The sequence below is a fragment of the Pelmatolapia mariae genome, linkage group LG20, assembly GCF_036321145.2.
Source record: "Pelmatolapia mariae isolate MD_Pm_ZW linkage group LG20, Pm_UMD_F_2, whole genome shotgun sequence".
NCBI classification, from domain to species: domain Eukaryota; kingdom Metazoa; phylum Chordata; class Actinopteri; order Cichliformes; family Cichlidae; genus Pelmatolapia; species Pelmatolapia mariae.
The window spans coordinates 7,660,001-7,675,290 of record NC_086244.1 but is presented as its reverse complement, the minus strand read 5'-3'; the positions used below and the strand labels follow the sequence as shown (position 1 = coordinate 7,675,290).

The following is a 15,290-nucleotide window of genomic DNA, read 5'->3' as shown; positions in this document are numbered from 1 at the left end:
CTTATTGCTTTTCTGCTAAAAGCTGTGGTGTGAAGTGTTACCGAATAGGTCTTTTTTGTGTTTGTGTGTAAAATGTAAAATGCATTTGTAGAGTAAAGTTCCATGAACCCGAATGCATAGCGATATTAATGTGCTTTAATGTCTTACATATGCAAAGCTCAGAGGTCACGGCAGAGTTCAAGGGTCAGTGATCTCTTCCAAACAATTTTGCCGTTCATTCCAAGTGGAATGAAAGAAAAGGCTCAACTCCCCCAGCATTCTTTCAAATCTTCATGGAGACTTACTTTCCCAGATTCACTCAGGTGACTAGTGAGCCATGCAATTCGCCCAGAGGTCTGGGTTTTGTGAAGACATATTTGCTGAAAAAATACCACATTCTCTCACTAGCTTATAATTAGGGAAACTTTTAAGACAAAAATCTAAATGTTGGGTGGTCTAGATTCCATTTAAATTCTTAACTACACGACTCACATAAAAATTTCAAATAGCTACGCGTATGTGAGACTTTAATTAACATTCAAACTTGCCAAACACTTAACTTTATGTTTTGTTCTGTATTTCAGGCACTGTGAAGGTTAAAAGCAGCGGCATTCAAGTTGGTGATCTAATAATTGTGGAAAAGGTTTGTTGAAGAGTTTTTTTTCATCCACATCTGTGAATAGTTTTGCTTTTTAGACCTGTCAAGTTACCGTTTATATGACAGCTAGTAATGAGGGGGTTGTTAATCTTCTGTGCTCTGCTGGTGACTGAGGTGAAAAGAGTTAGTAAAGATTTTGTAATCTTGTGATCAATGCTGAGCGTCGGCCTGTCAGACTCGATGCGCGCGTGGCATATGTGAACATGAAATGCCTTTTAATTAGATCTGAAATACAAATTCAATTAAGCGCTTTAGTTTTATCTCGAGATTTCATTTATAGTTTCTAGTTTGAGATCTGTGTGAGTTTGGGATCTGCTGTGTTGCTCCCCTCGTGGACAGACTGGAGTCCCTGAGGTCTTTGTACATGAAATGTGAGAAGCGTGTTCTGTCTTCAGTTTCCAGCGGAGGGCTTCTCTCTGAATCACTCATTAAGTGCAGTTGAGGGAAAGGTCACACATGTTGTCCTACACATTTTGCTAATATGACCGAGTGATTCCGAGTCATCTGGGTTACAATTCACAAAGTCATCGGTGGAGGTGATGGCAAAAGTTTTCAAATAAATCTCACTTTGAAAAGCCATGCGACTTGCTTTGTTAAACTGCCATTAATCACGTAAACTCATCTAAACAGTTAGATTTTGCTAAAGCGGTCAGGTGAATTTAATATGTAATGTCTTGAGTGAAATGGCCGGGTCAGGCTGAGTGTAAAAGCTGGCTTGGGTCCTTTTAGGGCCATGACAGAATGATTTGCTGAGGGGCTTAATATTTTGACTGACTGACTGTTGGTAATGTGGCACATGAAGTGGAAAAAAAAGTCACAAGAGCGTAAGGAGGTAGAAGGAAAGTATAGAATCAGGATGTAAGGTTCACGTCATTCTTTTTCTTTCTGCCTTTCTTTGTAGAACCAGCGTGTTCCTGCTGACATGATCTTTCTAAGGACCTCTGAAAGAAATGGTAAACATCTGCCGGTCATTCATCCATATATCCACAACAGGCCGGCTGGGGAAATGAGTTGTTTAAAAAGGCGCTGAGGTGCAGGGATTAGCCCTGAGCTGCGACAGGAAGTCCTACATTGTATAAATCGTAACCGTGACCACTACTAAGTTATCACTCAAAGTTATGGTGGCGAGTTGCCACGGCCACATAGACAAAACATTGTTTGATTTTCATCTTTGTCTCTGACTAATTTTGTCTTTCAAATGAGAAGATAATGAAAAGGAAAATCAAGGGACACAAAAAAAAAATCAAATGCAAAGAACAAAAAGAAGAGAAGAGGGGAAGATCCCTCATCTGAATAATCAAATATGGATTAGTGTATCATTTGTGAGAGATGACACCAAACATTGACTAAGGCGGTTTAAATTGAAATGCACAGGCTGCTGCTGTTTTATTTATAGCCTAGAAATCCAAATGTGACTAAGAAAGAAACGCTAGATGCTTGTTGTTGTTGCGTCTTCCTGTTGGGGGAAGAAAAACATCAACTTTGTTTTACTGGAAATAGTGCTCGGTTATCTCCCATTCCATGTGGAGGCCATTAGGTCAATTATGAAGGGCCTAGGATAGGATTTAGAGTTTTGGGCAGGATGACTCATGCTGGCCAGTGGGGGGGAAGGGCTCTGGTAGACGCTTCCACTTCTATCCCAACAGCAATAAACTGCTCAGTCCTGTTCCCAGTAGTCAGTGTTCATCTGTGACCCCATGTTAAAATAAATTCACACATACCATTAACTTAAAAAATGGATGTTTATTAGAAAAGATGAGAATATGATGAACTCGCAGTCTAGCCTTCAGTATGGTTGATAATCTGTTGTAGGCAGTGAAGTGATCAATAATAGAGCTTATGAGTTTGCTTCTTTGAAATAAAAACCTTTCTGTTGTTGCCCCCTAGAGGTGACTGTTTTCATATGGCGTCAGTAGCAGCTCTTGTCCTCTCTTTTCCAGGCTCCTGTTTCCTGCGGACTGACCAGCTTGATGGAGAGACGGACTGGAAACTACGCCTCCCAGTGGCCTGCACGCAGAGACTACCAACTGCTGGTGTGAGTTGTAAACTGTAGATGGAGGCTGGCAGTAGCGATTCGACTGGAAACTGAATGTGTCAGAATTAATAATTTAAGATTGTCATTTATGCTTAGAAATATTTAATCATTTGTATGCTGATAAAGTATCCTATCCTTATTAGGTCTGATAAGATTCTGTGTGCACTTGTGTACCATGAGATGAGAGGAAGCAGTCTCGACGTTATAATTCTATTATAGCTTTTAAAACCAGACTGTTCCATTTTCTTAAAGGTTCGAGAGGTCACACCTTTAAATATATATTTGAGAAATGACCTATTGCAAGTTCATGTTTTTATTTTTTAGCAAGATGCTTACTTCTGCTTGTCTGCATACAGTTTAAGTTCATTGAAAGGTCGTATGTCTATGTATAGCATGGCTGGAAACACACACACACACACACAGAATCCAGACACTGATGTTGTTCAGAGATGTCTGTTTAAGAATGTCACGTGTATTTGTAATTGCATATTCATGAATGATTGCTTGCTGACAATAAAAAGGGCTGTAGCGAAGGAATCAGTTGAAGTTGGTTGAGTTCAGGTGAAGGAATCTTTTCCTCGGCTTTGACTGACTTCCCTCGCGAGCCACAAAGACAAAGAGCTCTGTCTTGACTTGTTTTGTTGTGCAGTTAGTTGGTCTCGTGTTCCAGCGGGGTTTGTGCCTAGATAAACCCAACAGAATGTTTGCCCTGTTGTTGTTTCTCTCTCTCTCTCTCTTTTTTTTTTTAAAATAACAACTAATACATACAAGAGTAATTTGAACTGAGAGAAACAAGTCTTTTATTTAGCCACCGCATGCTAAGTTAAGTAGGTAATCTAAAAATTAAATTCATTAATAATTGTTGCATGTACATGTTCTGCACCATGTAGGACTGGTAAAGCCTTTTCTTTTCTTCTTCAGGTAATTTTAATCCATGTTGTCTAATCTCTCACAGGACCTTCTCCAAATCAGATCATACGTGTATGCAGAAGAGCCAAACATTGATATCCACAACTTTATCGGAACCTTTACCAGGGTAAGTGTTTGCATTGTTACGCTGAACCTAATCTCCCTTCAGACATGTTAATCTCATCTCCAACATCTGAGTCTTTGTCACTTTTATGCTCGAGCTGTAACAGAAACCGTGCTCGACTTTGCAGCACACACGTCTGAACTGAGTACAGTGATATCAGTGTTGTTAAATACCCCTCAACAGAAGGTAAAGCATGCAGAAAGAAAGATGCTCATTGAAGTGTATTTGTGCTCTCAGTTGTTGTCTTATAGAACACAATTTATTGGTTTCATCTATAAAACCAGTGAAAGTGACACTTTTAAGTTGTTGAGTGTCTTGTTTTAGATCAGGAGCTGTGATACAATAGTGACCTCTCCAGATTGTACCTCGCCTGTTGCCCAGTGATAGCTGGATTAGGCTCAGGGTTCGGCAACCCTGAATTTGATAAATGGTTGAATAGATACTAGATCAGACTTAAAAATGAGTTTTCTTAAAGTGTTTGAGGACCCCACCGCAACAGTCACCCAGCTACATTGATAAAAAGTTGAAATCCTGCAAAACTCTTAACATATAGCACACCCCAACAAGCAAAAGATTCCAAATTTAACTTCCTAGCGTTTGCTGTGTTATATATTCTAAAACACTGAATGTCTTGATGCATTCTCAATCATCCAGGTAAGTAAATCTCCAAAAGTTGATTCTGTTCATCTGGACGTAGCTTTTTGTGGGAGGAACTTTCGTCACTCATCCAAGTGACTTCTTCAGTCTCGATTAATAGGTTATCTGTGGCTCAATTAGGAGAAGCAGGGACAAGCTGGTTTCTGTCCATAGTAATCATTCTGTATGTCTGTTGTATCAACTGTTACAGGAAGATGGAGACCCACCAGTTAATGAAAGCCTCAGCATCGAAAACACCCTGTGGGCGAGCACTGTTATTGCCTCTGGTAAATATCTGACTGGTGGTGCATCTATAAAGCTGTTAATATCCAAGTAACCAGGACCTGCGTGTTCACTAAAGCACTGATCCATAATAGCTGTTGATTTGATGGTGTATCTAATCAAATCTACACTCTGGAAAAAAGCCCAATGAGGTAGCCCTTTCTAAAAAAGCAGAGGCACCGCTAACTATAATTGTAAAGAAAGTGTGCTTCGTCTGTGGGAGAGTGAATCCACTTTAACCGGCACAAGCATGTGTTGTTCATTAAGCAATTAGAAATCTGCGTCCTCCATTCAAAATGTCATTCTTCATTTGGAAAAATCTATTCATGTCAAGATTATAAGTCTGGAAAACATCTTCCTGACATGCTGTGTTTTATGTTGTACCTTTACTATATTGCCCTGAGGCTGGTTTTTTTTTGGTCTTTTTTTTGTCTCTGCCTCACTTACTCCAGGCACAGTGGTGGGGGTTGTGATTTACACAGGCAAGGAGCTGCGCAGTGTCATGAACACCTCCAACCCTAGGCACAAGGTACAGTAGTGTGGACCAGAGCTGGAAGACAGAAGTCTGATCATTTAATTGCATGAAGGTGTTTTTCCTAGTATGTGGGGTTTTTTTTATACAGAATATGTGTGATTGGATTTAACTTAATTATTCAGATAAATTAATTTGTTGCTTACATTTGCATTTTATCAGTTCAGCATTTTGTCACAGATCTTTTCTATTTACAGTAAGTAGATGCTTGATGTTTGCTTCTCTTATAGGTTGGTTTGTTTGACCTAGAGGTGAACTGTTTGACTAAAATCCTGTTTGGAGCCCTGGTTGTGGTGTCACTGGTCATGGTGGCCCTCCAGCACTTCGCCGGCCGTTGGTACCTGCAAATCTTTCGCTTCCTGCTGCTCTTCTCCCACATTGTGCCCATTAGGTCCGACTTAACGCTCTTTCTTAATGGCATCTGCAGTGCTACGTTATATTTACATGTGAGGAATGAAAAATTGCGTGCTTCCTTGTTTTATCTGATGCAGTTTGCGTGTAAATCTGGATATGGGAAAGATGGTTTTCAGTTGGATGATTAAGAAAGACTCAAAGATCCCTGGGACGGTGGTGAGGGCAAGCACCATACCTGAACAGCTCGGACGGATCTCCTACCTGCTGACTGACAAAACGGGTAACCTAGCATACCATTTTTTGTTGACCTAGTTGAGCAGTAACACGAGAGGATAAAGTGGTGAGGATTTTCCTAGGAGGTATTCTGTAAGACAGAGTTTAGCTGTTTCCTACCCTGCGGCGTTGCTATGCGGTGGGTTTCTTGCTCCCTGAGACCAGCTACTTACAGGACCTTTAAATCATAAAAAATCAAAGTCTCTCATCTATACACACCTTTAGAGCATAACACCTCCACCAGTGAACTTCCTCAGGCAGGAGGTGTTACTCGTCAGATTTACAGCCCTCATGCCTAATAAAATGATCGGCCATTTCCACATCCAGAGAGCGATAAGGCCAGTGGGGTCTGCAGGTCACACTAATGTATGTGCAAGTCCCCTGAAGTCTTTTTGAAATACTAGCAGAAATGCTTTTAAAGTAAGTGTGAGGATACAGAGGTTGTGTGTAGTGTCAAATGCTTCTGGCATTTTCTGGTCACCATATGTGGCTGTTACAGGTGACTGATTGTTGTTTGTTAGTTAGATAATTTAATCTTTACAATGGGGTAATAATTTGTGCTGTCAACCGTGATAACTTTTACTGTTTAAATGTCTGTAATGTAACTTTCAACAGGAACTCTTACCCAAAATGAAATGGTGTTCAGACGGCTCCATCTTGGGACTGTGGCATATGGGATGGACTCTATGGATGAAGTACAGAGCCATGTGTTCAGTGCCTACACACAGGTGAAAACATGCATGAGGTCGTATGATGTTATGTGCCTCTTAAGAAGAAAAAGTGACTAAATTGAGCAAACTGTGTCCCAGTATTCAGAAAAGGAGATTCAAATTTAAAAGCTCTTGAAAGGATTAAAAAAGCAGTTTTTTAAACAAAATGTATTAGTTTGTGATTATTGTTCAGCTGAATGCGTCCTGACCTCAAATGACATTCTTTATCCCTCTTGACACCAGAGGTTAGTAGAGCAGGAAACAGGATTAGCCCACAAGCGAAGCACTGACCGGACTCCTTTAATGACACCATCATTAACCCTGAGAACATGCAGCCTTCTAAAAATAGCAAATTCACAATGCAGAAGCAAATAGTTCATATTTACTCTACACATCTGGTTATGTTTACAGGCTGCTAACATAGCGATAATGGAAACTGTTGAAATGAAGAAGCTAGTTCCTCAGTTTGTGAAGCATTTTAAGTGTTAATGCAGCTTCCTCACAAACTCTCAGTCACTAGTGGCCCATGTTTTTTTGATCTTTTTTTTTAAAGTTGACAGTACTGATAATTAGCTCTGTTGGCTAGAATACTTCCCCTTTCTTGACAGCTGGCAACAGTGAAAGACTCACATAAAAGAAGTCTGTTAAAACGTTTAGATTCTTTGTTCTTCTTGCACTAACAGTACCTTCTATAATTCTCTTCAGCCCACCCATGACCTTCCAGCCTCCAGGGCTCCAGCAGCCACTAAGGTTCGAAAAACCATCAGCAGTAGAGTTCACGAGGCTGTGAAGGCCATCGCCCTGGTGCACAACGTAACACCCGTGTACGAGTCCAACGGTGTGACGGACCAGGCCGAGGCCGAGCAGCACTACGAAGACACTTGCAGAGTCTACCAGGCATCCAGCCCAGATGAGGTATCCAGTCCAAGAAAATGCTGTTTTATAAAAACCTATAAGGCATATAATGATATGCACATTATTATTGTGTAAAACAGGGGTGTCCAACTCCAGGCCTCGAGGGCCGGTGTACTGCAGGTTTTAGATCTCACCCTCGGTCAACACAACTGAATCAAACGATTAGTTCATTACCAGGCCTCTGGAGAACTTCAAGACATGTTGAGGAGGTAATTTAGCCATTTGAATCAGCTGTGTTGGATCAAGGACACATCTAAAACCTGCAGGACACCGGCCCTCGAGGCCTGGAGTTGCCCACCCCTGGTGTAAAACAAGTAACTAATATAAGTATATTGTGGTTGTTGTTACCTCACTTTGATCCGTACACAAATGATGACTCTAAAAGACTGTTTTCATATCAACGTGCTGAAGTTGAAAGTGTCATCAGACCTTCATTATTCATTCATCAGATGATATATGTTAATATATAAAGCTGAACTCTTATTTTTTGATGTTTCAGTTTGAAATGTTTAAAATGTAGTTACTCTACCCAAACCTAAGACCAAGAGCAAAACAGGGAAGCAGATTTCTGCATGTAAGATATGTAGGTTTTTGTTTTTGGTCAAGGCCATTACAGAGTGTCTGTATTTCTTGAATAGGGAGAGTCTCACAGAATTGCAGTCCACACTTATGTCCTTGATCAGTATGAATTCTTTTGAACGTCAGGAAAAAGGCTGCGGATTTCGACTCGATCCATTTCCTGCCATGTAAATACGGATTTCCTTAATGTGCTCCTCAGCCCATTGCACTTAGCCCCCTCTGAGTTTCCTTTTTTTTTTTTTGTGATAGCACATTTTAATAGCACCCAATACACTATGTGGTGGTCACCAGTAAAGAAAAAAAAAGTCCAACATCGGTGGTTTGCGTTGTTGGTAGGAAATGGAGCCGTTTTATTGTTTTAGGTCACAATGGATAAAACAGTTGGCTTTGAGTTGCTGAGACCTGAAAGTTGCATTCAGTCAGTTTGATACAATCGAGACAGATTCAGTTTGCTTTGCAACAGCTTTCAGGAAGTCTTATTTATAGATCTGGTTTTGTGTGTGAGCACATTAGATGCAATGTCAGTGACTGTTAAATGTATGGTTTCTACTACTGTAATGTAAACTGACAGTTTGCCACCATCCGCATGCAGATGAAAGTAGGGTTTTTTTTTGGTTTTTTGTTTTTTTGTTCAACATTTATTAAAATTTTAATAAATGTTCGTTTGTATGGTTTGGTTCAACGAGGAGTGAAATCTGAATCACTTTGCTTTCCGGCTCATAAAGAACATGTCAGCCATGTGGTGTTTGTGAGTCAAGCCATCTGGGTCAAGCATTATTCAGTCCAGTTACAAATGGGCCGCTAACTCAGACGCTTCTATTGTAAGGTAGTGCTGTTGTGGCAGACACCCGATCCCAAAATTCCTCCACAGTGAATATTTCTAGACTCTGACTAAGCATAATCTTCATACTTCCCAACCTGTATGACAAACACTTCAGTAGTCAGAGCTTTGATGACGCTAAAGCGTTTCTGGTCAGACATTTTTAGGCTATGTGGTGCATATTTCCAAAATAAGTAATTTTGGTATCCCAAAATCAGTGATTTTAAAGTTGTTGTAGGAGCAGAGCAGTCTCCCTTGTTGTCTCTTATCTGCATCTGTTTGGCTTGTCTGCTGTTCGTCCTGGCAGAAGATGGATGATAAATTGGGAATGTGATTTGGTTTCTAGTCTGGAAGTTATTGGGCAATGCCATCTCCCCTCGTTCTCTCTCCCCACACACACACACACACACACACACACACACACACACACACACACACACACACACACACACACACACACACACACCACCCCCGCACACATGCTTCTATTGTATTAATGGATGTCGTCTGTTGTGTCCTTCAGAAAGGAACAAGCAGAAACTATATTTTCAGTTAAGAAATGGACATCTTCCCAGTTTATCAATCAATAGTCTTAAGTGCTGAAAATGCTTGAGCTATTGATGTTCTCTGACAGTCTACTTCAAAGTGGCCTTCGCTGTTTTCTGTGTAATTCAAGTAATGGAACATCATATTGACAATGCTTTTGCCATGAAAATAATAAAATGACCCAGGCAGAGGTCACTTTCTCTTAATGGGTTCTTGAATGATGATAATATTTTATTTGGTAGAAATATATGTTATTAGCTAAAAGCTACATATTTTGCCTTCTTATTGTGCTCTATATATATTTAGTGTCAGTTGTGCATTTTAATGACCGCTCACTAAAGCCTTTACACTGTGCTTTTGATAGGTGTCGCTGGTGCAGTGGACTGAGAGCGTCGGCCTTACACTTGTAGGAAGAGACCAGTCATCCATGCAGCTGCGGACCCCTACTGGCCAAATACTGAACTTCACCATCCTTCAGATATTTCCCTTCACTTACGAGAGCAAAAGGATGGGGATTATAGTCAGGGTGAGTGCCAAAATTAATATTATTACTAATTGTTAGTGTTAGTAGTGGCTGCTGTCCATCTTGCTCAATATATTTTGATACTGATTTCCTCACATCTCTATTGCTTAGAAATTACTTTCAATTACAGTCAATGTAGGTCAGTGGTTGTTGCTATGATGTTGATTCTTGCTTGGTGCTGACTTTAACAAGGAAAACAAACGAAAAACAGATTTGTACTAAAGTGTATAATTTGAGAAAAACCTCACCTTGTGACCTCTGACTAAGTCGGATGACTAACTTTATTATTGCTGGCTGGGATATTACTCAGGAAGCCAGGGATTTTTAAAGTTGACTTCCTCCTGATAATATTTTCAAACACTTTTTAACTCTCTTGTGGATACCAAAATAAGTTATGAATTTCTAGGCAACACTAAATAATAGAATGGCGCACGTGCACTTTGGCTCGTGCACGCTGAGTAGAAATCCCCCTGCGAGAAGCATGGCTGGGTAATCATTGTACGAAATATTAAATAAAATTTTATGTACCGTTTGCACATGATAAAGCACAAATCACTGTTTTTCTAGGATGAATCAACAGGAGAGATCACTTTCTACATGAAAGGTGCCGATGTGGTGATGTCAGGCATCGTCCAGTATAACGACTGGCTGGAAGAGGAGGTATGTTTCTATGTTTCCCACGAGTCACGGCGCATACCTGATGACACTGATTTTATTCCTGTTAATAGTAAATCACATACTTTTAGATCACATGCAGCTGTTGTCTGTGTTTTCTAGTGTGGGAACATGGCGAGGGAAGGTCTGAGAGTCCTCGTGGTTTCCAAAAAGTCGCTGACAGAGGAACAGTATCAGGATTTTGAGGTAACAGCCCTCCATGAAATTGACCTACAGCAATCTAAGACAGAGCTCAGAGTTGGGTTTTAGATTCAAGTATGAGAAGATGGGGCTGTTGAAGTGTGCTTAGGTTTATAAGTGCTGTTATACATGCATTGTTTGGTCTCTGTCTAGTACAGCCATTACAGTTTTAACAGTGTGATAGTAAAACATGCTCAAGTTACATTAAGCATCTGCCGACTGACAAGCATTACACATGAGACTGATATTTGTAGCAGACATGTTCAGGATTTCTAAATGTCAAAGTGTGTCCTTGGGTAATTAGACTAACCTCTGACCCCCCCTTCAGTATTTCTACCCCACTGTTCCTCACATACACCAGGCCCCCCTCATTGTTTGAGCAGGGCATGGCTGTCTCCCCTGCAGTTGTTAGCCCCAGGGCTATTACTGAAGTGTATAATTGAGTGAGCAGAGCTGGTGGGCAGCAGTGAGTCACCAACTGAGTCACACACAGAGTTTATGTTCCTGTATGACTCACACTCAGATTGTTTTTGCTTTATCTCACTCACAAATTGCCCTTGAGCTGAAATACTAAAGATGGGCGTTAACTGATTGATTATGTCTGTCCTGTATGCTGTAAGTACAGTGCGCTGTATGTATAGCTATTCTGTTTAACAAAGCTATATTTATAGCTTCCAGGGCTGCTTGACAGTTTACATTTATACACACATTTAAAGTATCAGTGCATTTAGGATGGTATATTTTTACATATACGTGATTAAGTCTTGTGTAGGTAGACTGCAAATTTGGCCTTATGTATGCACAATGCATGACATATTCCTAGCTCATTTTATTCCTTATTTATTTGTTTTGCTTGACTCTCCTGGCTGACAGCCACATTCCTGTTTTCTTCTTTTATTCCTGGCTGTTTCACTTCTTGCAGTGATTTCACAGTATTTAAACTTTCTTATCCTCCCACTACTACTCTCCAGGCGCGGTACGTGCAGGCCAAGCTCAGCGTCCATGACCGCTCTCTGAAGGTGGCCACAGTGATTGAGAGTCTTGAGATGGAGATGGAGTTGTTGTGTCTGACTGGGGTGGAGGATCAGCTCCAGACTGATGTCAGGCCCACTCTGGAGATCCTCCGCAATGCAGGCATCAAGGTCTGTGGGGTGGGGTGGAGTGGGTAGATGGTCTTACAGTGCACAGTAGCAACAAACTAAGAAGACAAGCACATGTGTTTTTCATATTGGCTGTATGTATCTCAATACAACCTTCATTTTTTCCGTCCCGTAAAACTTTAAAAGTGACACTTAAGTTATTTGCTGATGATTTTAGATGTTCAATTCAGGCTACGTCCACACTAGCCCGGATAGATTTGAAAATGGCGTTTTCATCTGAAAACGCTCCGCACCCACACTATCATTTTCAGTCGTTTTCACTGAGTTGTGCGTCCACATTGAAACGGCCAAAAACGCTTACGTTCCAGTCCTGTGCATGCATGAAACGCAAGACGATTCGACCTACCTCATTTCTGTCTGCCGTTTATTTACTTTACGGCTCTTTGAAACGTCGCGGCAAAATGTTGAGGAAAAGCCCCGAGTTTTTTAAATGGACTAACAATGAGGTGGAGTTGTTGCTGCGAGTAACACAAAACAACTAGGTTGCAAAAGTGAGTGAGAGTTAAAGAATTTGAAGAAAAGTTATCTGAAGCATGTGCAAACTGATATTAATCTTTAATCGGGCTGTCACAATTGAGAGCAAACAAAACAACGGCTGTATAATGCCCTCCGCTATCTTAGTTTAATTGGTCACATGACTGCATCACATGACTAAAATGTGTCATCGTTTTCGAAAAGGCTCTGGGTTCGCTGTCAACACTGCGACGCGAAAACAGCGTTTTCAAATGTATCTGCTTTGGAGAGCGTTTTCAAAACGCTGCGTTTTCCTTGACCCAAAACGCTGCGTTTTCCTTGACCCAAAACGCTGCGTTTTCCTTGACCCAAAACGCTGCGTTTTCCTTGACCCAAAACGCTGCGTTTTCCTTGACCCAAAACGCTGCGTTTTCCTTGACCCAAAACGCCGTCTCAGTGTGGACGGAAGGCCAAAACAGAAAGAAAAAGATGCGTTTTCAAACGGAAACGTATTAGTGTGGTCACGGCCTCAGTCTTTGAAAAGGATGCTCTTTCCCAGTATGCTCTTCATAGGGGCTAAAGCACAAGCATAGCTCACGTTTCACACCGAAACGTAAACAAGAGGCACTTAAACCAAACTTCAGAAAAAGTAACAAATCTCAGTTTCTCCGGTTTATTGTGACCATGGCAACAAACATGATAACGATTCAACTTACAGTCTTAAGTCTTTCCTGTAAGCCCGTTTTCATCCTCTGCTTTAGTACAGCAGACGGAAATAGAGTCAAATTTCTTTGGGTCATGGCATTTAAAACATTTTTTTAAAAATCAGCGGCTGTGCAGTTTTCCAAAACTCTTGACAAACTACTGAACATGGAGTCAGTTTCTTCTGTAAAAAGTCATCCAATAAAAAAATAAATGTGTGTGTTTTATAAATAAACCACACGAACAGAACATTGCTTTTTAAAAGTTACCACTCATGTAATTTGTTAAAATTAAATTCAGCTGTGTTTGGGTGGAGTCAGAAATGTCAAGATGTGAGGATAAAATCCCCCCAAAACTTTTTTTGTGATATTGATGAATCAGCCATGTCAATTATCTTATATAATCGTATGCAAGATCCAAAATACTAATGAGAAAGAATTTGGATGCTGTGATACCAGTCTGTGTGATGACTTGCGTTATTTTTGTTTGAAGCACAAGAACTAAACTAACACTGTTTTTAATGGTAAAATTGCTTCACAGGCTTTGTCTTAAAAGCCTGTGGAGCAATCTTCACAGGTTTTCATTATTAAGATGATTCTCAAAGTCTTATCTCTGGGTTTAAAGACACCGGAGTGGGAATTCTGTCTCTGTTTCCTGTGTAGGTTTGGATGCTGACCGGAGACAAGCTTGAAACGGCCACGTGCACTGCTAAGAACGCCCATCTGATCACCCGCAACCAGGACATTCATATCTTCAGACCAGTAAGTCCAGGAAACAGACCCATCTTTCTCTTGTGCACATATCTAGTGGGTAATAGTTGATTTTACTCCAGGGCTGATGTCAGTTCAAAGCTGCCCTGACAGTTTCTTGAATCTGTCAACCCACGGGCATCCAGGCTCTGTGACCAAGGCCCATTAGCTAGTGGTCATACAGCCCAACACAACTACGCATGCAGGCCGAGCCAGCATCCACAGCTGAATAAATCACCTCCCACCAGTGAAAGCATCCAAGCCACTGTCAAAGAGAACAAACAGCCCTTCGCTCAAACAGAGGAGAAACCAGCTGAACCACTCCCAGAGGGAACATGCAGAGGGCTCACTTCCTAATTTGTTTTGCAGGTTTCAGGCACTGTAGCTGCTTTGATAGTCCCCTTCTGCCTTAACCTCTGGATCCATGCCAGAGCAGAAGGAGCGTCTGCCATATAGGAAGGTTAGAACTTGCGTACAACTGTGGTTACTGGAAGAGAATAACAATGGTTGGCAGTGCTTAAAAACCTCTGTCCCAGTGGACGGGGGTGTGCTGACTGGGCCTGCTACACATACATCTGGATTAGTTTCCTGGTGGCCACCAATGGCCTGAACTGGACTGACGTATGAATTGTCAGTGGTTGAAGGATATTCATTCCAGAGCATAGCTTTTGTTGACAGATTAACACCATGCCTTGTCAGTGCTGAATTTTTGGAGAATTTGAGTCTATATTTGAACCTGACACAACTGTTAAGAAATTCTGTTTATTTTTTCAATTTTTTTTATGCAGGATATTATCCCGTTTCCCCTTTCTGTTTTTCCTTTAACACACCCTTTTAATATTTGCATTGTAATACATCAACAATACACTACAGTCTAGTTGTGTGCAAATGTAAGGACAAACCCTGAATAATTTGCATATGCATAATTTTCATTTTAACCTCCTCTGTGGTAAGTTTAAAAACATTTTACAATAGGGTGAAATTACCTTATGCCTTTTTTGTGTCAATACATGCCTCTTTAAGACAGTGCTCAGCTAAAAGGTCAATAATTTTACTTTTTAATTTAATCTGAATGATCTTATGGTCTTTCAGTTCAGTCATTTACAGTCTAGTTTTTGTGATATTAAAATTTTCTAATATTTTTAATATTTTCTAATATTAAAATTTTAAGTTTTTTGTACCAGCCTTGCCTGCATCTGTGGACTCAGTTACTTCTTTTTCAGGTCGTGTGTCACTCCCATTCTCATATATGCAATAGCTTTTGATACCTTTGGTGGAATTTACTGAAATATATTCACTTGGACTCAGAGAAAAACTATTTATATTTTCATGGGAAAGGTCAAAGTCGCTTTGACGTAATGTTCTGAGTAATTACATGTGGCAAAACCATGTAGCTGTACTTGAGGTACAAGATCAAAATTGGCCTAAACTCAAGAATTCACAATCTATTTATGGTAAAATTTTATACACTTGTCTAACAGTTGCAGTTTCAGTCT

General features: G+C 40.5%; 1 protein-coding gene across 1 annotated transcript in view; it reads left to right on the top strand.

The window, feature by feature from the left end:
- Positions 1-15,290, top strand: part of LOC134618562 (probable phospholipid-transporting ATPase IIA) — a 36,181-nt gene that overhangs the window by 6,908 nt on the left and 13,983 nt on the right. The window contains exons 5-19 of the mRNA XM_063464018.1: positions 564-622; positions 1,539-1,590; positions 2,578-2,672; positions 3,628-3,708; positions 4,553-4,628; positions 5,076-5,152; positions 5,386-5,546; positions 5,647-5,789; positions 6,398-6,510; positions 7,198-7,407; positions 9,717-9,878; positions 10,443-10,535; positions 10,653-10,736; positions 11,702-11,872; positions 13,708-13,806. Coding sequence (XP_063320088.1) covers positions 564-622; positions 1,539-1,590; positions 2,578-2,672; positions 3,628-3,708; positions 4,553-4,628; positions 5,076-5,152; positions 5,386-5,546; positions 5,647-5,789; positions 6,398-6,510; positions 7,198-7,407; positions 9,717-9,878; positions 10,443-10,535; positions 10,653-10,736; positions 11,702-11,872; positions 13,708-13,806 — 1,676 coding nt within the window. The remainder of the gene's footprint in view (positions 1-563; positions 623-1,538; positions 1,591-2,577; positions 2,673-3,627; positions 3,709-4,552; positions 4,629-5,075; positions 5,153-5,385; positions 5,547-5,646; positions 5,790-6,397; positions 6,511-7,197; positions 7,408-9,716; positions 9,879-10,442; positions 10,536-10,652; positions 10,737-11,701; positions 11,873-13,707; positions 13,807-15,290) is intronic.